General features: G+C 38.2%; 1 protein-coding gene across 5 annotated transcripts in view; it reads right to left on the minus strand.

Moving 5' to 3' along the window:
- The window catches only part of LOC120901305 (muscarinic acetylcholine receptor DM1), a 77,206-nt gene that overhangs the window by 7,021 nt on the left and 54,387 nt on the right, over positions 1 to 15,798 (minus strand). For all 5 annotated transcript variants that reach the window (XM_040309129.1, XM_040309127.1, XM_040309128.1 and 2 more), the window contains exon 4: positions 113 to 290. In XM_040309129.1, the coding sequence (XP_040165063.1) occupies positions 113 to 290 (178 nt within the window). The remainder of the gene's footprint in view (positions 1 to 112; positions 291 to 15,798) is intronic.

The raw sequence follows: 15,798 nt of genomic DNA on the forward strand, positions 1-15,798 counted from the left end.
TTTTTTCGAAAGTAAAAACACGGAAGTAAAACGCTCGATCTGCAGAATATTGAGATGTGTCGCTCGACAAACATTCCGTGGCGTGGTGGCGTGGTAAGGCGCATTTACTTACGCTTGATCGTCGGGATAGCATGCCGTGTCCGTAGGCACCGTCCGGAAGGACGGCATTGGTCATGTAAACGCTTTCCGCGTCCGCTGAAGACTCACTGCGAGGTCTTCGCCAGCCATCCTCGGCAACGCTAGCAGGCAATACGTGACCTCCTGAATGGTTGACCGCTGTGTTTTCATCACTGAAAGTAAAATATATAGAAAGATAAATGAAGTATTTTTTTTAATTATATTTACGTTCAGGAAAAAGGGTGTTGCTCATTAAAAGTACATCTAAATATTTCGCTATAGCAAAGGAAAGAAAACTTGACCTTTTAGCAAATGTTATGCAAAATTGCAACAATAAAAATCGATAAAATGCATAATCTTATCTATTTCTGTTCCTGCAATGCCCTAGTAATTGAGATTCAATTACAAATGGGAGATCGAGTACCCACTCCTGTGAAAACAATGTCAGCCAGGTAAACAATTAGGTATTATTTATTTTTTAATAATTTCAATTCATTTTTGTTTTAATGTTAATTTGCAATTTACATTTTCTGTTCGACTTTTGTTATGATTATTACTTCCTTTAATTTGTTTATTCTTTTTCTAATAAATTATTAATGTTTGTATCAGTACCATACAATCACCTACGTGTTATTAATATTTTACTTTAACTGATTCGAGAATCAGTTCCATAAATGGAAGTTTATGACAAGTAAACTAACATCCAGATAAAAAAACATGATGTATCTATCATAATGATGCACAAATTACATCAAACTTACATTAAAGAAGTACTTCTACACGATTTCGATACAAGCATGGTTTTTAAGCGAGTTACATAATTTTGTATTTGTTTTGTTTGGCTTAAGAAGGTTTAGTTTTGGTTCATCCTTTGATGATAATGGATATATTTTATTGTCAAAAATGAGCAAAAAACTTGATGAAACTCAATTCATACTATTCGCGATCATTGCTAAATTAACACCACATCAAACCAGACTCCCACATATCGCATACGACCTCGAAGCCATTTTCACCTGCTTTGCGGCAATCGGGGTCGCGGGTCATAAATTTGTTCGGGTTGTTTTACGGCTTACACCCCAAAACCTGCCTGAGTGATTTTTCTCATCTTTAAACTCCCCAAACAACAGATCCAAAGTCAAGTGGATTTAATAAAAAAGTAATAACGGACAAAAACACGCAACTAAAAACATAAAATAAAAGCCCCATTCGCAGCCAATTCCGAGTGGGCTGAATCCTTTTTCATGCGTAGCATGATTTGAGGAAGCAAAAAAAACATCAGTTTGATAGGGGTACGTACTTACAGATCTGAGGGCATCCCGATTCGGTTCGGGGAGTTTAAATCACTCGACCACAAAACGGGGTCTTTGAGGTTTTCCGAAAGCGAGCGGCAAATGCGATCTGCCGCACAAAGTGGACCCGATGGGCTTTTTGAAATTCGGGCCTGTGAGAAGTAACGTGATAACCTTGCTGGGCGTATCCGTTACTTACGACCCTGGCTTACTAAAACGGCATCATATCTTGGGTGTGGCGTATGCTGTTCCCATTCCGGGCCTTTCCCCCCGGCCGGTTGATCTTTGGTCGGAAAGGATTTCATTTTCAAATGCCATTGGAAATGCTACGTCCACCCCCTCCTCCCCACCCCCCCTCACCATCACCATCACCCCATCGATGCACACACTTTCGCGTTAGTTTTCGCATGTCGAAGTTACTCGAAATAAGCCTTTGCCCATTCACCGCTCGGTACTGGATTCCGAATTCCAGAGTTTTCCCATCAACCGTGGTTGCTGGCATCTTTCGAGATCGGTTGGGATGGGGTTTCCGGGACGTGTTGATAGACGCCAATTTGGATGGTTTCGTCCCCAGGAACATCAAGCAGACAGCTTGCACGAGTGGGCAACATGTTTTATTTTCAATTTTTCATCCTACATTCACCCTTTTTTCTGAGTGTCTAGAAGAGGGTAAAATGAAAACAGTGGCTTGAGAGAAAAAACAAGAAAATAAAACATTCGCGTTCGAGAGCACTCAGCACCCTCGTCTTTGTTGAATTGGGTCTGCTGTGAGACTTTACAAAAAGGTAATTCGAAATGGAGTAAACGAAACGAAGAGAATTGGACAACTCTTCGCAAACGCATACATGTGCAAAAACACACACACACACACACACACGCATGATTCACTTTTGACGTAAAACGATTTATTTACAGCATGTCCATTTGGGGTCGGCAGATCGGCTGGTCGTGGTGAGTTAGAGATGTACAAGTTGCCGAACATCCCACAACCCACGGGCTTCAAACTAGTACCACACGCAATCAAGGAGTGAGTGTGTTGAAATACAGAACCACTAGACTAGCGCACATAATTCAAACAGCATCTCCACCCGCATCATGTCCAAGCGCGAAGAGCCGGAGATGCTCAAAAGGGTAGTACACAATGGTAGGTCCCTTTTCAAAGGCGTCTCCAATGTTGCACCCAGCTACACGGTTGAGCTACCCGTTGCCCGATGCGCAGTTACAAATGGAAAAGGCTGTTCGCTCACTAAACCAGTGACGACTACACAACATCTTTGCTGAACGAATGATACCCGCAGGTCACTGGAAATGGTTGATTGAATCAAGAATTATGTTTTCTATTGGATGAGGTTTATTAAATTACAACACTGTAGAAGACTGTGCTTGTAGCCGTCCGAGAGTGGCGAGTTTTCCGAAGCTTCAATCATGGTTTCGAAGGCCTTGAACTTTCAGAGCTGGACTAGTCAAGGCTTTTTTACGGAGGCTTTTTGTAATACCTCTAGAAAAGTAGCATCAAGAGGACAATACAATCAGTACTTGGTGTGTCGTTAATCCTGGTAAAATATTTTTCGTTTTATTAGTTCATGAGAGATATTACGAAGATTTTTTTTGTCCTCAATGCTTTTTAAAACAAGATTTTATTTCGTTATGAATAGAATAAATGGGTATGCTATGCTCAGAGAAATAGTTGTTTGGTACAAACAGAATGTGTTAATTGAATAAATACCGTAAGAGATCTTGAATTAAAAAGGGAAAAAGAATTGAATTAAATCCCCCCAAAAGTCTAGGGACTCATGCTTAATTATTATTTAAGCTGTAGTGTATTATGAGCTTTTATAGTCATCGTCTTTTAAAAATTAATCCATTTAAAAGAAGAAACTTTTACAAACTAAATGTCATTTGTACTTTAAAATGTTAAACCTCAAATAGAGTTGAGAAATGTTAAGTCTACGGAATGGAGAAATCTAGCCTTGCTAATATAGCCAATTATTCTGAACCTTTCGAATTCCTAGAAACAATTGCATAAACAACTCATTAAACACAGTGTTGACACATACGTTATTCGAATACTGCTATCTTTGATTTACTTACATTACAAGGAACTATAATTACAGAGGGGTAGTTAATTCAAAATATAATAAAATAGGAGTAGTACATTACATCCGAGGTCGGTAAACTTTTAAAATAAACAGCGAGACTGAAGAAAGAAAGTGCACACCCTGCGTGCTAGTTTAAGTCAGAAAACGATCATTGTGTGTGATAGTTTAAGAATGTAATTAATGTTGTTTATGCGTTACTTTTTATGATAATGGCATTTTCAACGAACAAAACTTCTATATATTTTCTTTGTTTTTTCGCTAGGTACAGTATCAAATATAGTTTTTTTTATCACGATTTATTCATTGTTCAGTCTTGAGCTATTCATCATAGAACTAAACTGAAATTTTACGCTACCATCACTAATACACCAACTTCAAGTAAGTAATTCTATAATGTTTTTATCTAAACCAACCGTTGCATAAATCATTGCAAATTCTAAAATTGAAAGGTAAGGACTTTTACCAACATTTCAAAGAAGTAAACCCTGTGTTGGAGTGGAAAATTTTCCAAAAAGACATTTTTATCGCTAAAGATTGGTATTGGTTACCAAATCCATCAAAACAGAAGAGTCCAAAATAGAAAGTGAACTTGGAGATGCGATGAATAATCATGAATGTGATGATGGATCCTGTCATTGCGCTCTTTGATAGCGTAATGATGAATTCTGTCCACATCTAGCCCATTGATAATGACTGCCAAGGGCGTGCTGAACCGATACAGCAAATAAAGTATCCAAATAAACCAGTAGTTTTAAAATTTTGTCAATCAAGAAATCATTTGCCTTTTTAGTCCTTTTATGACAATTTATCCATGGAAAAATGAGAATCAAATCAATATGATTCATTAGAAAAATTGTCAAATAGCTATGTTGTTCATTTGTATTGAAGTATGAGACTTAACTAATGTTCAATTACAAATATTTTCGGATGAATTTGTGAGTATAAAGATAAATTTCACACAAGCATACTTTCAGAGTGAACTGGGTAATAATCACATTCTTTGATATTTTAAATACAAACAACTTTAACGAACTGCTCAAAATGTTAATTTCAAAAGCAATCAATCATTGCCGAGCCAGTATAACTTCATCAATAATCATTTCCACCCTTCATACCATCAGATTTAAACTGCTGACTTTTGATTTGTGAAATTTGCTTTTCCCATTTCTATAGGAAATTGCTTCGATCAGAAGATTGGTACGATATAAATGGAGCCGTGGTTGATACGTGACGTGGTTGTTGTTTTACAAAACTGAGCGTTTATTCTGCTACTCAAATTCTGCTGCTTCTACCCTTGGAGATCACTTGCCATCTCCGCAAACAGTTCTACAGTGTAAAATTCATTCCCTTAAATAAGTTGCACGCTTGTAAAGATTGTACCTTATTGTCATTGCTTATCTGTCACCTGGTTGTCTCGCTCTGGCACCTGATAAAGATAAAGCTACTACCGTACTTCGCGGCCAAAAAGTGCGCCATCAGGATCACGGTTCGAACGTACGTACGCACGCACGTACTGCTTTCGTCGCACCAGATGGAGAAGTTGAAAAGTTCGACAGCCTCTAGCGCGACGTGCGCGACATTATAATGGAGCCTGACCCAGCCACACCTGGCTGGCGGTGGTTGACAATGTTTTCGTTCCGCGGAAAAGACCCCGAGGCCTGATGACGGGATATGGTACGGGACTGTCGTTCCCAACTGGCATTATTTTGTCGTGGCCTGAGTTTTTATGCTTTTTCCCCCTTTCGTTGATGGTAATTCTCTTGCAAACACCTTCAGTCCGTCTCGCAGGTACGTGTCCTCACAGATGACACCAGTGTGAGGTGTGCCTGCACGGTGTACGGGGTTCCTGAGGCAAATTAGGTTAACTTACTTTCGAACTGTGCGAAATTGGTTCGTAACCCCCGCAGGGTACTGGCCACTGTGCCACCGCGTGAGCTTGTGCCTTCATAGGAATCGTGCGCTAAGTAGAATCCGGGATGTGGGAGATTTTTTAAACCAGGTTAGGGGAAAAAATACATGTGACTACATTGTTTCCTGAAAGAAGAGGGGCGACGAGGAGGAGTCGGACAACAAGAGCAATAAGGAAGCAGCACTGTTTGTGTAATGATTTATTACATTACCACACGAGTCGGGAGCACGATATTGTAATCTGCTGGTGTAAGTTTTTAACCGGCGTGCCGTGTTTTTTGCGCAATCTGTTACATCTATTTTCTTAACAAACTTTTCAATGTATTATGCAAAACCACTCGACAGCAAGATTGTTTTCTACCGGGTAAAATAGCGCAAGCTAAGTTTTTTTTAAACATAGAGTGTTGAATTATGTATTACAGCAATTTTATAAGATGCCCTTTATTGAAATGGTAATTAAATTGCTGCTTCACAAGCACACTTCGCATGACCATGATGATAAAAAAAGAAAATTGTGCTTTTTTAAAGAAAATATAACCTATTTTCTCGAATGGGCTGTTGTACTGAGGATAAATAGAATAATATAAATTTTTAATACTGAAGTGATTCTTTAGGAGACAAAAATTTCCATTTATTTGTTTTTCTAGCAAATTATTCCATTTGAAATGTCTACCAGCATGGTTTGATGTAATCATTTCTTCTACTTGGCGTAACGTCCTACATGCTGGCCTATACAGGCTTACCAGACTAAATCAGTACTACGCAACTGGATAATCTATCCTCGCTACTTGGTCTTGAACCCACGACGGGCCTGCCGTTAAATCGTGCGAGTTGACTACTGTCCCATGGGACCGACTGAATGTAACCATTTATTTTTTACAATTGTTCACGCTTTTCACAGTTCAACAAAGTAGAAACCTAACGGAATAGGTAACATGAAAAACATCCCACCTGAAAACAGATGCCACCAAGCAGATGCTTGCGAAACATATGAAACGCACTTGGTATCTTTTACTTAATTTTCATTCCCCATTCCAAGAAGTCAACGCGTAAAACTGTCAGATTTCTTCCTGGAAAATCTTTGATACGACCACAACCACGATCTCGCAAAGTTCGTGCTGTATCGATCGTCATTTTTTTCTCCACTCCCCGCTCCCTCCGTCTCCCCCGCCCTCCCAACCCACCTGTCATCACCACCGTCATGACACGACAGTGCTTCCGAACTTATCGTTTTTGGCCAACGTTGGATCGCTTGTTCCCAGTGGGAAAAAGGGTTTTCCTTAATCCTTGCATTGCCATTGACGGCACGGCAACGGCATTAACTAGTGACAGCACTTCCGTTTGCCTTTTTCTGTACCTTTTTTTCTTTTTTTTTTTTTTGAAAATGTACGAACTGTGAGCGTGATCAGTCACCGTTAAAAATGTTCTACGTAACGTACTCATGGAATGTGGACCCGAATGCGGTGAGGCCTCGCTGTATGCGAAACGACTCAGTGTTTGTGGTGAAAATGATTGCGATGTGCTATAGTAATGACAACCTAATCCAGTTACGGTAGGCACGTGTAATATTGTGGAATGTTAAAAAGGTTTGACATGTATACATTTTTACATAAAAATATATACGACTATCAAATTAAGCTGGCAATACGATTTTGTTTATTTATTGTTTTCAAACAATGCAATGTACAATCCTTGAGATCTTACTTACCAAACTTATCAGGTGCTACAACCGCTTTGCGGTCTTGGGGTTCTTGAGATCTAGGGCACTCAAATTCTGCCCTCATTCCTTCTTTACACCAAATTTATTTGGTCAAATCTGTTGGCGTTTATGGAAATTTGTTCGTAGACTTTACATCAATTAGAATAATTTCACGAGCGTATTTATACAACATAATCGCATTATTAAGAATATTTTGCGGTACCATAAAACAAATAAGGCTAGTATTGTATATTATGTTTGATATATGATCGGCAAAAAATTATCAACACTGCATTAACTAATAATATAACTGTCAAACTAATCTAAAATTTGAATTCCTTTTCCAGTTGCCTATCTAATTGATGGGTGGTTTGGTGTTACCCATGACAGGATAGTCAGTCCTGCATCATTAGATGCTCAGTTCTTACAAGACTTGAACCCATACCGTGTATAGGTTGTGCAATTTGACGATTGTTGCACATAACCAGGACAGTAATAGATAGGTTAATGCAATTTTAGTTATCTTATTTAATACGTAAAACTACCCAATGTTGGGTTTCTTACAAATATAACAAACACGAAATTCAAAGCTGAATGTTTAATTTTAATTGCCTAAGAAACAGCTAAAAGTAGATAAACCAACAAGTCTCAACAGGTTATTATGTACATGTTTTGCTGCCTCTTTCTATCTTTTAGCTTACGTCCAACGATAACGAAATAACTGCACGCTGCTTCCGATGCTGACGTCATTCGCATCGAAAATCATCGTGCCGCTTATTGCTACGAACTGAGGAACGGTATTCTGGCGAAATATTTTTCCGAAATTTCTCTTCTACCCCCGCTATCACTGCATCACACACTTTCCTCTTCATATTTTCCAGCCGACTAGGCAGGTTAGTCAAACTTTCTCCGCTTAGTTTTACATCAGACCGTCATTTCCTGGCACTCATTATCGAGTAATATCAGTAAAAAATAATAGAACTTTGAAACGGCGCAAATAATTTGTAACGCAATAAATATGTTTGTTTTAGAGGCAATGTTAGCTATTGCTTTTAGAGGAAACAAGAGTATAGATAGTAAAAAATGATGATATACAATTGTGTGTAACTTTATTAACTTCTGCAACCCTTCATTAGAGACTGGTAAAAGTCTTATCCAACAAGAGAGAGAGAATTCTTATCCAGACTTTGCATTTAATTCGGATTCTGTGAAACAGTCTTGTACGGCAAACATGCATATATTTAATTTGATGTAAACACACGCAAGAACCTCAAAGAATATAACGGATAGGTAAGGTTGATAGCAAAAAGGAATGAAGGAATATAACGTTTTCGTCCTGGTTCTCCTTCTAAGCACTCATCGAAACAACATGTTGCCTTAATAATGTTAATGTTTTATGACTACAAAAAACCTCTGCACACGTTAAGGTGAAGGTGTGAAATCCTTGAAGGTGTCAACGCTACAAGAATCACTGCAACCAATCGCGTGCGACAATTTAATTCGCTTCGTGAGGAATGTGCAGAAGCCGATGGCAGGCCTGACAAATTTTTTCAGGCTGTAAATTTCTACGAAATCTGTCTCAATATACTCTACGAAAATATAGTCAAATGTTAAATGCCTTTCTCAACGTCACTGACAAGCAAAAATATACGTGAAGATATCTCCGGCTCTAGTTTACGCCTGTGTTATTTTCTCTCGAAATCGTTTAGTGCTTGCCTAAATTACGATCGCACAGCGCTGGTACTTAAAATCTATTCCTTCGGGATTGTGTTACCGTTTCTTCTGTGTAGAGTGAATGAAGGAAACATTGTTAATTATGTGTTTGCAAATTGCTTCCAGCAATAATGCGATCTTTCCTCTTTTTCGGAACACACACTAGCTTGTCCAACACGATGCGACGTAGGCGCAACTGGAGCACGAAAACTACTTCGCTTAGGTCGGGGACATTAAACGGGTTTACAGTTCCGCGGGCTCAAGTTTTAATTAGCATAAAGCATGAAAAAATGGATGATAGGTGTTAAGACCGGAGTCCCGGGGTCGCCTACTGTCATTTGTGTTTGGAGTGTACTCGAGTGTTGGAACTGACAGTTTTAGGAAAAAATACTTCAGACTCGGTCTGTAAATTAATGGATGCGTTTCGCCTCTGGTTTGCTTGTTTGTGACACGAGCAGACAACAGGCAGATAGAATTAGCATTTTGGGCGCCGTTTAATTGAGCAACACTTTAGCGTCGTGCGGAGAATGTTGCAGCAGCCAAGGTAAACGTGGGTGTGAGTAAATAAGTAGAAATAAAAGTTGTCCTACAATGTCACTCGTCTGCTAAAACCATATCGTCGTGTAATTTATGTTTATTAATATGTTTACTTCCTTTACTTAGGAGATGCTAATTTCTAAGTTGCTAATAGTTTGTTTCCGTTGCATAGTAATGCTTAGCTATGAAGAATATTTAATCAAAACTTTCCTTTGTTTGTAAACAACAGATTTCACGGAAACGGAACACGGATTGGTTTCAACCCCTGTATGGACCGTACCTACATACTTCTTCTTCAAACGGAAGAAAAGTAACAAGTATTCTACCACTACCATCCAGAAAAATGAAATATTTGATTGGCCCACTAGTTCAAATATTGAATTACCCGAAGTTAAAGAAAGCTGGTTTAATTATCCAGCCTGATGTATGTTACCAAACCTTCTTAGTATTAAGTATTTTCCCCAAAATCTTGGTAGAATTTTGTTCTTCTTTGTTTTTTTTTTTTTGTTAATTTGAGCATTTTGCACCACCGGGGTCGGAGATCAGGAGACTTTGTATCTGAAAAAAAGTCAAGGTAAGTCTCTATTGTCTCATCAACCCTCAAGCACACTATACTTATTTCTTCGTGTATTGTAAATTGAGAATAGCATAAATTAGCACCCGAATAATAATATTTAAAATATACTGCGCTTTTTTGTATTTGAATTGCTGCTTAGAGCCATTGGCTAAGTGCAATTTTGAATTGATTTAATTTTATAAACTAGCATTTCTAACAAAAACATGCATTTTAAGCAATAATTTATCATTATTGAACACAAAACCCCAACGCCGATTTAATCGTACGCTCTTGCTCTTCAAGTACAAACGCCAAATTCCTTTTTGTGAAACGAACTTCATTTTCATTTCTAATCAAAGCAAATGCATCAAGCACAACGAGACAGTTTTAGGTCAAACAAGTTTTCGGAAGTACCGAACAGGGTCATATATTTTGCAGTGCATTTCTTTTCGCACTTTCGATACAAGGCGTAAAGTTGCAATCATTCAGTCGACAGAAAGTCACAAACAAAACCTGAATCGTAAACCATACTCATACAACGGAATAACCTTATTCCATCGACAGTTTGCCAACATACCAGTTTTACCAGTTTGGATTTAACTTTTTTTCCTTATTGCTCAACAATCCCCACGGGAAATGGTATCCTTCGCTGCATGCATGCTGAACGTGTATCGTGGTGATTAGGTTTCCAATTAGGGCCCGTCCGGATGAAAGCACGAGGATGCTTCTAACGTTCGCAGCACCCACAGAGCCGTTGAAAAATGAAACACTTCTAATGGCTATCGGAGTTGGTTGGCGTTGGTTTCATTTTCCAATGATTTGCCCCATTTGCTCCTTTGGCATCATATTGAGTGCACGGCCTTGTATGATGCTGGACCTGCTGCCGCACCAGGTCATGATCCCTTCACATTTCGACACCGAACTCGTGAGAGCTATTATTGTACGGAGAAGGTCAGACTTTGCACGCCGAGCAGATTGATTTAAACTGATCCTTGAAAACGTGGTCAATCCGTCCTTACTCTGGTGCTGGTCGCTTCGGGTTTTAACCTTCCCATTTGTGCGAACGAATCCCAAGGCTTCGAGTAACAGAAGCTTGATTGATCTGCGCACCACATCCTTGGGCATGCTGTATTATTTCTCTCCTCCTTTACATGGAGTGAAATTGGAACCACTCTACCAATGCCATTTTGATTGACGTACGAGTGCAAACCGTACGGTAGAGCATGTGCTTCCTCGCCTATGCGCTACTGCGTTATGCTTTCATACTGATAACAATATCGCACGAGGCAAGCAAATAACCAATAGTGTACGGTACCTTGTGAAATCCCACAGTGGCTTTGTGTGACCGAATGGGATACAGTAGACCGGTTTTTCCGGTTAGTTCTTTTCATCCTACCAGAAAAACATGCCTTTGTTGTTACGATATCACCCTGCTAAACTGTAACCAAAGATATTAAATGAGTTTTCAGTTTGCTCATCAATCAAAGTATTGCAATTAGGCCAACCTAATGGTCTGGTGCAGCACGTACAAGGCTAATGTTCAGTGACATGGTAGCTGAGCTTCCTGAAATAACTTTTGTGTGAGTTTTATGGACCGTTCATTTTCTACTTGTATAATCACACTTCCGAAATCAACTCCATGAAATATATAAATAATGATAATCTTTTAGAAGGCAACGACGATGTTCGTGTCAAAGGCAACTTAGTTTAAATATATTGTGTATGCATGTTCTATGCAACTCAAAACATAACATGCTTTAATTTTAGCCCGTCATGGGTTCAAGCCCTAAATAGATCGTACCTCCATACGTTGGACTGACTATCCTGCTATGGTTGAATCAATAAGTCACCGAAAGCCAAGCCCACTAGTGGTACTAGCAAGTCTTGACCGACTGCAGTTGTTACGCAAAAAATAAATAAATAAATTAAATATAGAACTAAACAAACGTAATAAAATAACAAATCAACAAAAACAAATATGTTATCCGAACATGAGCTTATTTTACCAATGAACATATTTCCTAAGTTTCTGAAAAATATTTGAAAGTTTCATATTGAAAATTTAATACAATACAAAAGTTTATACGAAAAGTTTTGAACCAATCTTCATTTTCACAATAATCTTTGTTTAAAATTGGTATTTTCTTTTAACTAGTTTAATGAAAGCTTTGTTAAATGAAAGTGTGTATTTAAGAATAATTTGATTTATTTTGTATCCAATTTTTAACTGTTTGGTGTAAAAAGTGTATTAAAATGTTAGAGTTATTCAAAATGTATCCTCTGAACTCAACCATTTTGTGCAAAGTCAAAACACTACAACCAAATCGATTTTGGTTATCAATCATTCCTCCAGATTCGACGTGAGTAAATTTAATCTATAGCACGAAACTAAAAGTAAACGGAAGTCGTATATAGACTGGACACCGACGGACAAATAATAGAACGAGCGGATTCTTTCGAACCAGCAGAACACATTTCTCTCCGGGTTGCCGCAAGCAACTGGGATAGGCAACCGGGAAGAGTGCACTTTTCCACTCACCGCTACTTTATTGACATTCAACAGGCACTCCCTACGGATTGTTTGGAATATTTCACCACGAAAAAAGTAAATCAGCCGACGGGTAAACCAAAGCAGCCAAATAGAAACGGCATTAAGACGTTCATCATTATTGATTTGATGGTCAAACTTTCTCACATCTTTCCCCGCTAGTGCCATGGTTATCATGAAACACTCAGAGAAAAAAAGAAGAAGAAAAATGGTTTTCTAACGTCAACAAGGAAAGACGTACAGTTTCTAAGCTATTGTTATAGTTTCTGAAGCTACGTAAATCATAACACAAATACATGCAAGAAGTTTCCATTTTCATAAACCTACAAAGGAACCGCTTTCGTGATAACCCTAAAGCAATGTCCAATGCTCAAGATCATAACGGAAAACATCCAAAACACCGGAAACCTCAATGGCTAGATATTATCTGACAAAGGCCCTGCTCAACCAGGAAAATCACAAAAAGGAAGTCATTGCTTTCAAAATTGCTTTCCGACTAGAGCAAACACCATTTTACGAGCGACGTGCTTTGAACGACGCAGAGGCATCAGAGCCTCAAATTAGGACGGAATGCAAAGCTGGGACGAAAAATTATATCTTAGCTATTAGCTTAAAACGTCAACACCTGGATTTCACAAAGTTTTCGTCGTTTTGTAAAACGGTTGGGTTCGCAACTCAGTTTAAGTGGGATGAATCATACAAAAAAAGAAAGCTACACCAACCCCAGCTAGCTGCTTGTCGAAATTTGACGCGCAAGAATTGTGAATGAAAACAGAGCCCGACCTGTTTGCTTTCATTTCAGAGTGCTCGAATTTCTCCCATTCTCCGTCTAGTTATCAACATCTTCAAGGTCTATTTTAAATCGAGTAAAAAAAGGATATGGCCCACGGTGGAATAAGCGTCCTACCTTCTCCGTTGATAAAGATAGGAAAAGTTTTAGCGTGGTTGGAAGTGAAAAGTGTCATCTTTCTTCGTTTAACGATAGCTTTATCTTTTAGTTCAACCCTTGGCTTTCGTTTAACTTCTGGAAAAGTGGATGTTAAATTTCTTGAAATCATTCCACGCATCGATTTTTCTGAGTATTTGTTAGATTTTGTACTAAAATGAACGCTTCTTGAAATGGCTACAAAATTTGTCTATTAGTTGTATTAACTGTTAAAGTTAAAATACCTTCATTCAAGTTTTTGTTTTTCTACTAATAAATTTTATAATTAATTGATGATAGGTGTTGCAATTCTACTACCTCAAATTACCATGTTTACATCACGAAAACAGCATCACATTAAAGTGAATAGAACACTGCAAAATTAAATGGATCGAATGTATTTACTTAATCGATCAAACCTAACCATTTAGAAAAAGCCAATTGGCGCAATTGCAATTCATCTCAGTAATGGTATTATATGTCCTATTATTCTTAGAAAGTACATTAGTCAACCATTGTTCCATCTGAAAGCATTTTCCCGCAATCAAAGACTAAAGATCTTTGTACCTGCAATATATTTCTTCACCTTCCCATTATACACCCTATAGTCTACTGTAAGGGGGAAGAGATGGATTGGGCAAGAGAGTATGCCGGAGAGTACTATAAAACGTATAACATCAAATGAAATATTCAGACTCTCTACATTACCCCGTATAATATCCTCATAAACAGTGCAAACATGCACACTGGCACACACACACGAACACATGTGCACAAACACTTTCTAACAATCGGGGTGCAGCTTCCGGGCAAACCATACCATGACGACGGCGATTCTGGCATTTTCCATCCACCTTGACCATTTAACGTCATCCAACAAACATGCCGGAACGTTAGTTAGTCAAGCAAGTCGCCCAGTAGTTGGTTAGTATGTGCAGTGTAGTGCACGGCTGAACACAAAGCATAGCGAAGAATGGCAAAGTCCCACCAACGACCTCGACCTGTTACCAGTATGTAGGAGGGCATGGGTAGTATTACCTTTTCACGACACGAATGTGGGAGGGCATGGGTAGCGTTACCCTCATCTTAAAGTCATATCCAGTCATCTCCTCATCCTGCGAAGAGGGCATACGGAGAAAATACGGCTGCCTTTATCACGATCCCCCAGGGCCATTCTTCACGACTAACCTCAATATAATTCTTTTTACATCGAAGGTGTATTCGTACCGTTCCTTACTTTCCACCTCCAAAATATCGTTTCCCTTGTCGTTTCCTTTCACTTACCAACGAAAATCTTGGCAGTAGCTGCTCGCTAAGAAGTGTGAGCAATTCTGGGCAAACCATTATACATGGCACGATGTTTTCTATTCCTCGTTCAAAGACGACAATAGTACGCAGAAGAAGAAAAAACCTACGTAGTTTGTTAAGCTAAACATCGCGAACAATGCACACGATTACGGGCAATTTGTGTGAAAAGGAATACAAAAGGCACACGTAAACGCAAAACTCAAACTTGAAAGATTAACGTGTAAAGATCGATCGACAGATTGCATTCAATAATAGGGTAATAGGGTATTCCAACATAGTGTAAGATGATATGAACCCGTTAAAGAATATGAAACAAGTTGAATAATAATTGATTTTAATAATTGTTTTTTATACCAAAAACTCATTAGTAATAATTTGAAACTAAATGTAAACCCGGCAGATACCCATCAGATCCATTTTGGTTCAAAATCGACAGTATCAGTGCGGGCAATTATTTAAAAAATTATTATTAGAAATTATTTTATTCATCTCCCATGAGAGTGTCTGTTCAAGCTGCAATTGCAATGCCAATCTCGTTTTTCCCTTCGATTGTATTGGCTCTGTTTAGATTATCCTTTGTCACTACTGTAGGGCATTGCTAACCGCTAGTGTAGATGGAAGAGATATTATGCAAGTTAGCTTTTTTCCGGATAAAATTTAGGTTTACGAATTTCAGCAACGAATTACTTTAAACGTCTCAGCCGGATAACGTTTTTGGCATGTATATTTTTCTCACTCAAATATGGTTTCAATTTTTAAAGAAACATTCTTTTAAAGCTCTAATATTTTGACTCAAATAAATTATTTTACTATTTTTCAATAACAAACAGATCACAGACACGAAGAAGCTGCTTCGTGAGCGGTTTAATTAAACGTGAGCAGATAAGTAAATTAGGAAAATATTAACACGATTCTTTCTTTATTTGAAAATGCCAATTTTAGCTAATAGTTTTAGCGATACGAAAAAAACGAAATAAACAATGAACTAAACATAATTTGCAGCTTTATATGAAAATATCAAATTTAATTTATTTCAAACCGACCCTTCAAATAGATTACGCATAAAATATCCTAATTCAAATCACCGTCTCAATCG

Source organism: Anopheles arabiensis, chromosome 3, assembly GCF_016920715.1.
Source record: "Anopheles arabiensis isolate DONGOLA chromosome 3, AaraD3, whole genome shotgun sequence".
Classification (NCBI taxonomy): Eukaryota; Metazoa; Arthropoda; class Insecta; order Diptera; family Culicidae; genus Anopheles; species Anopheles arabiensis.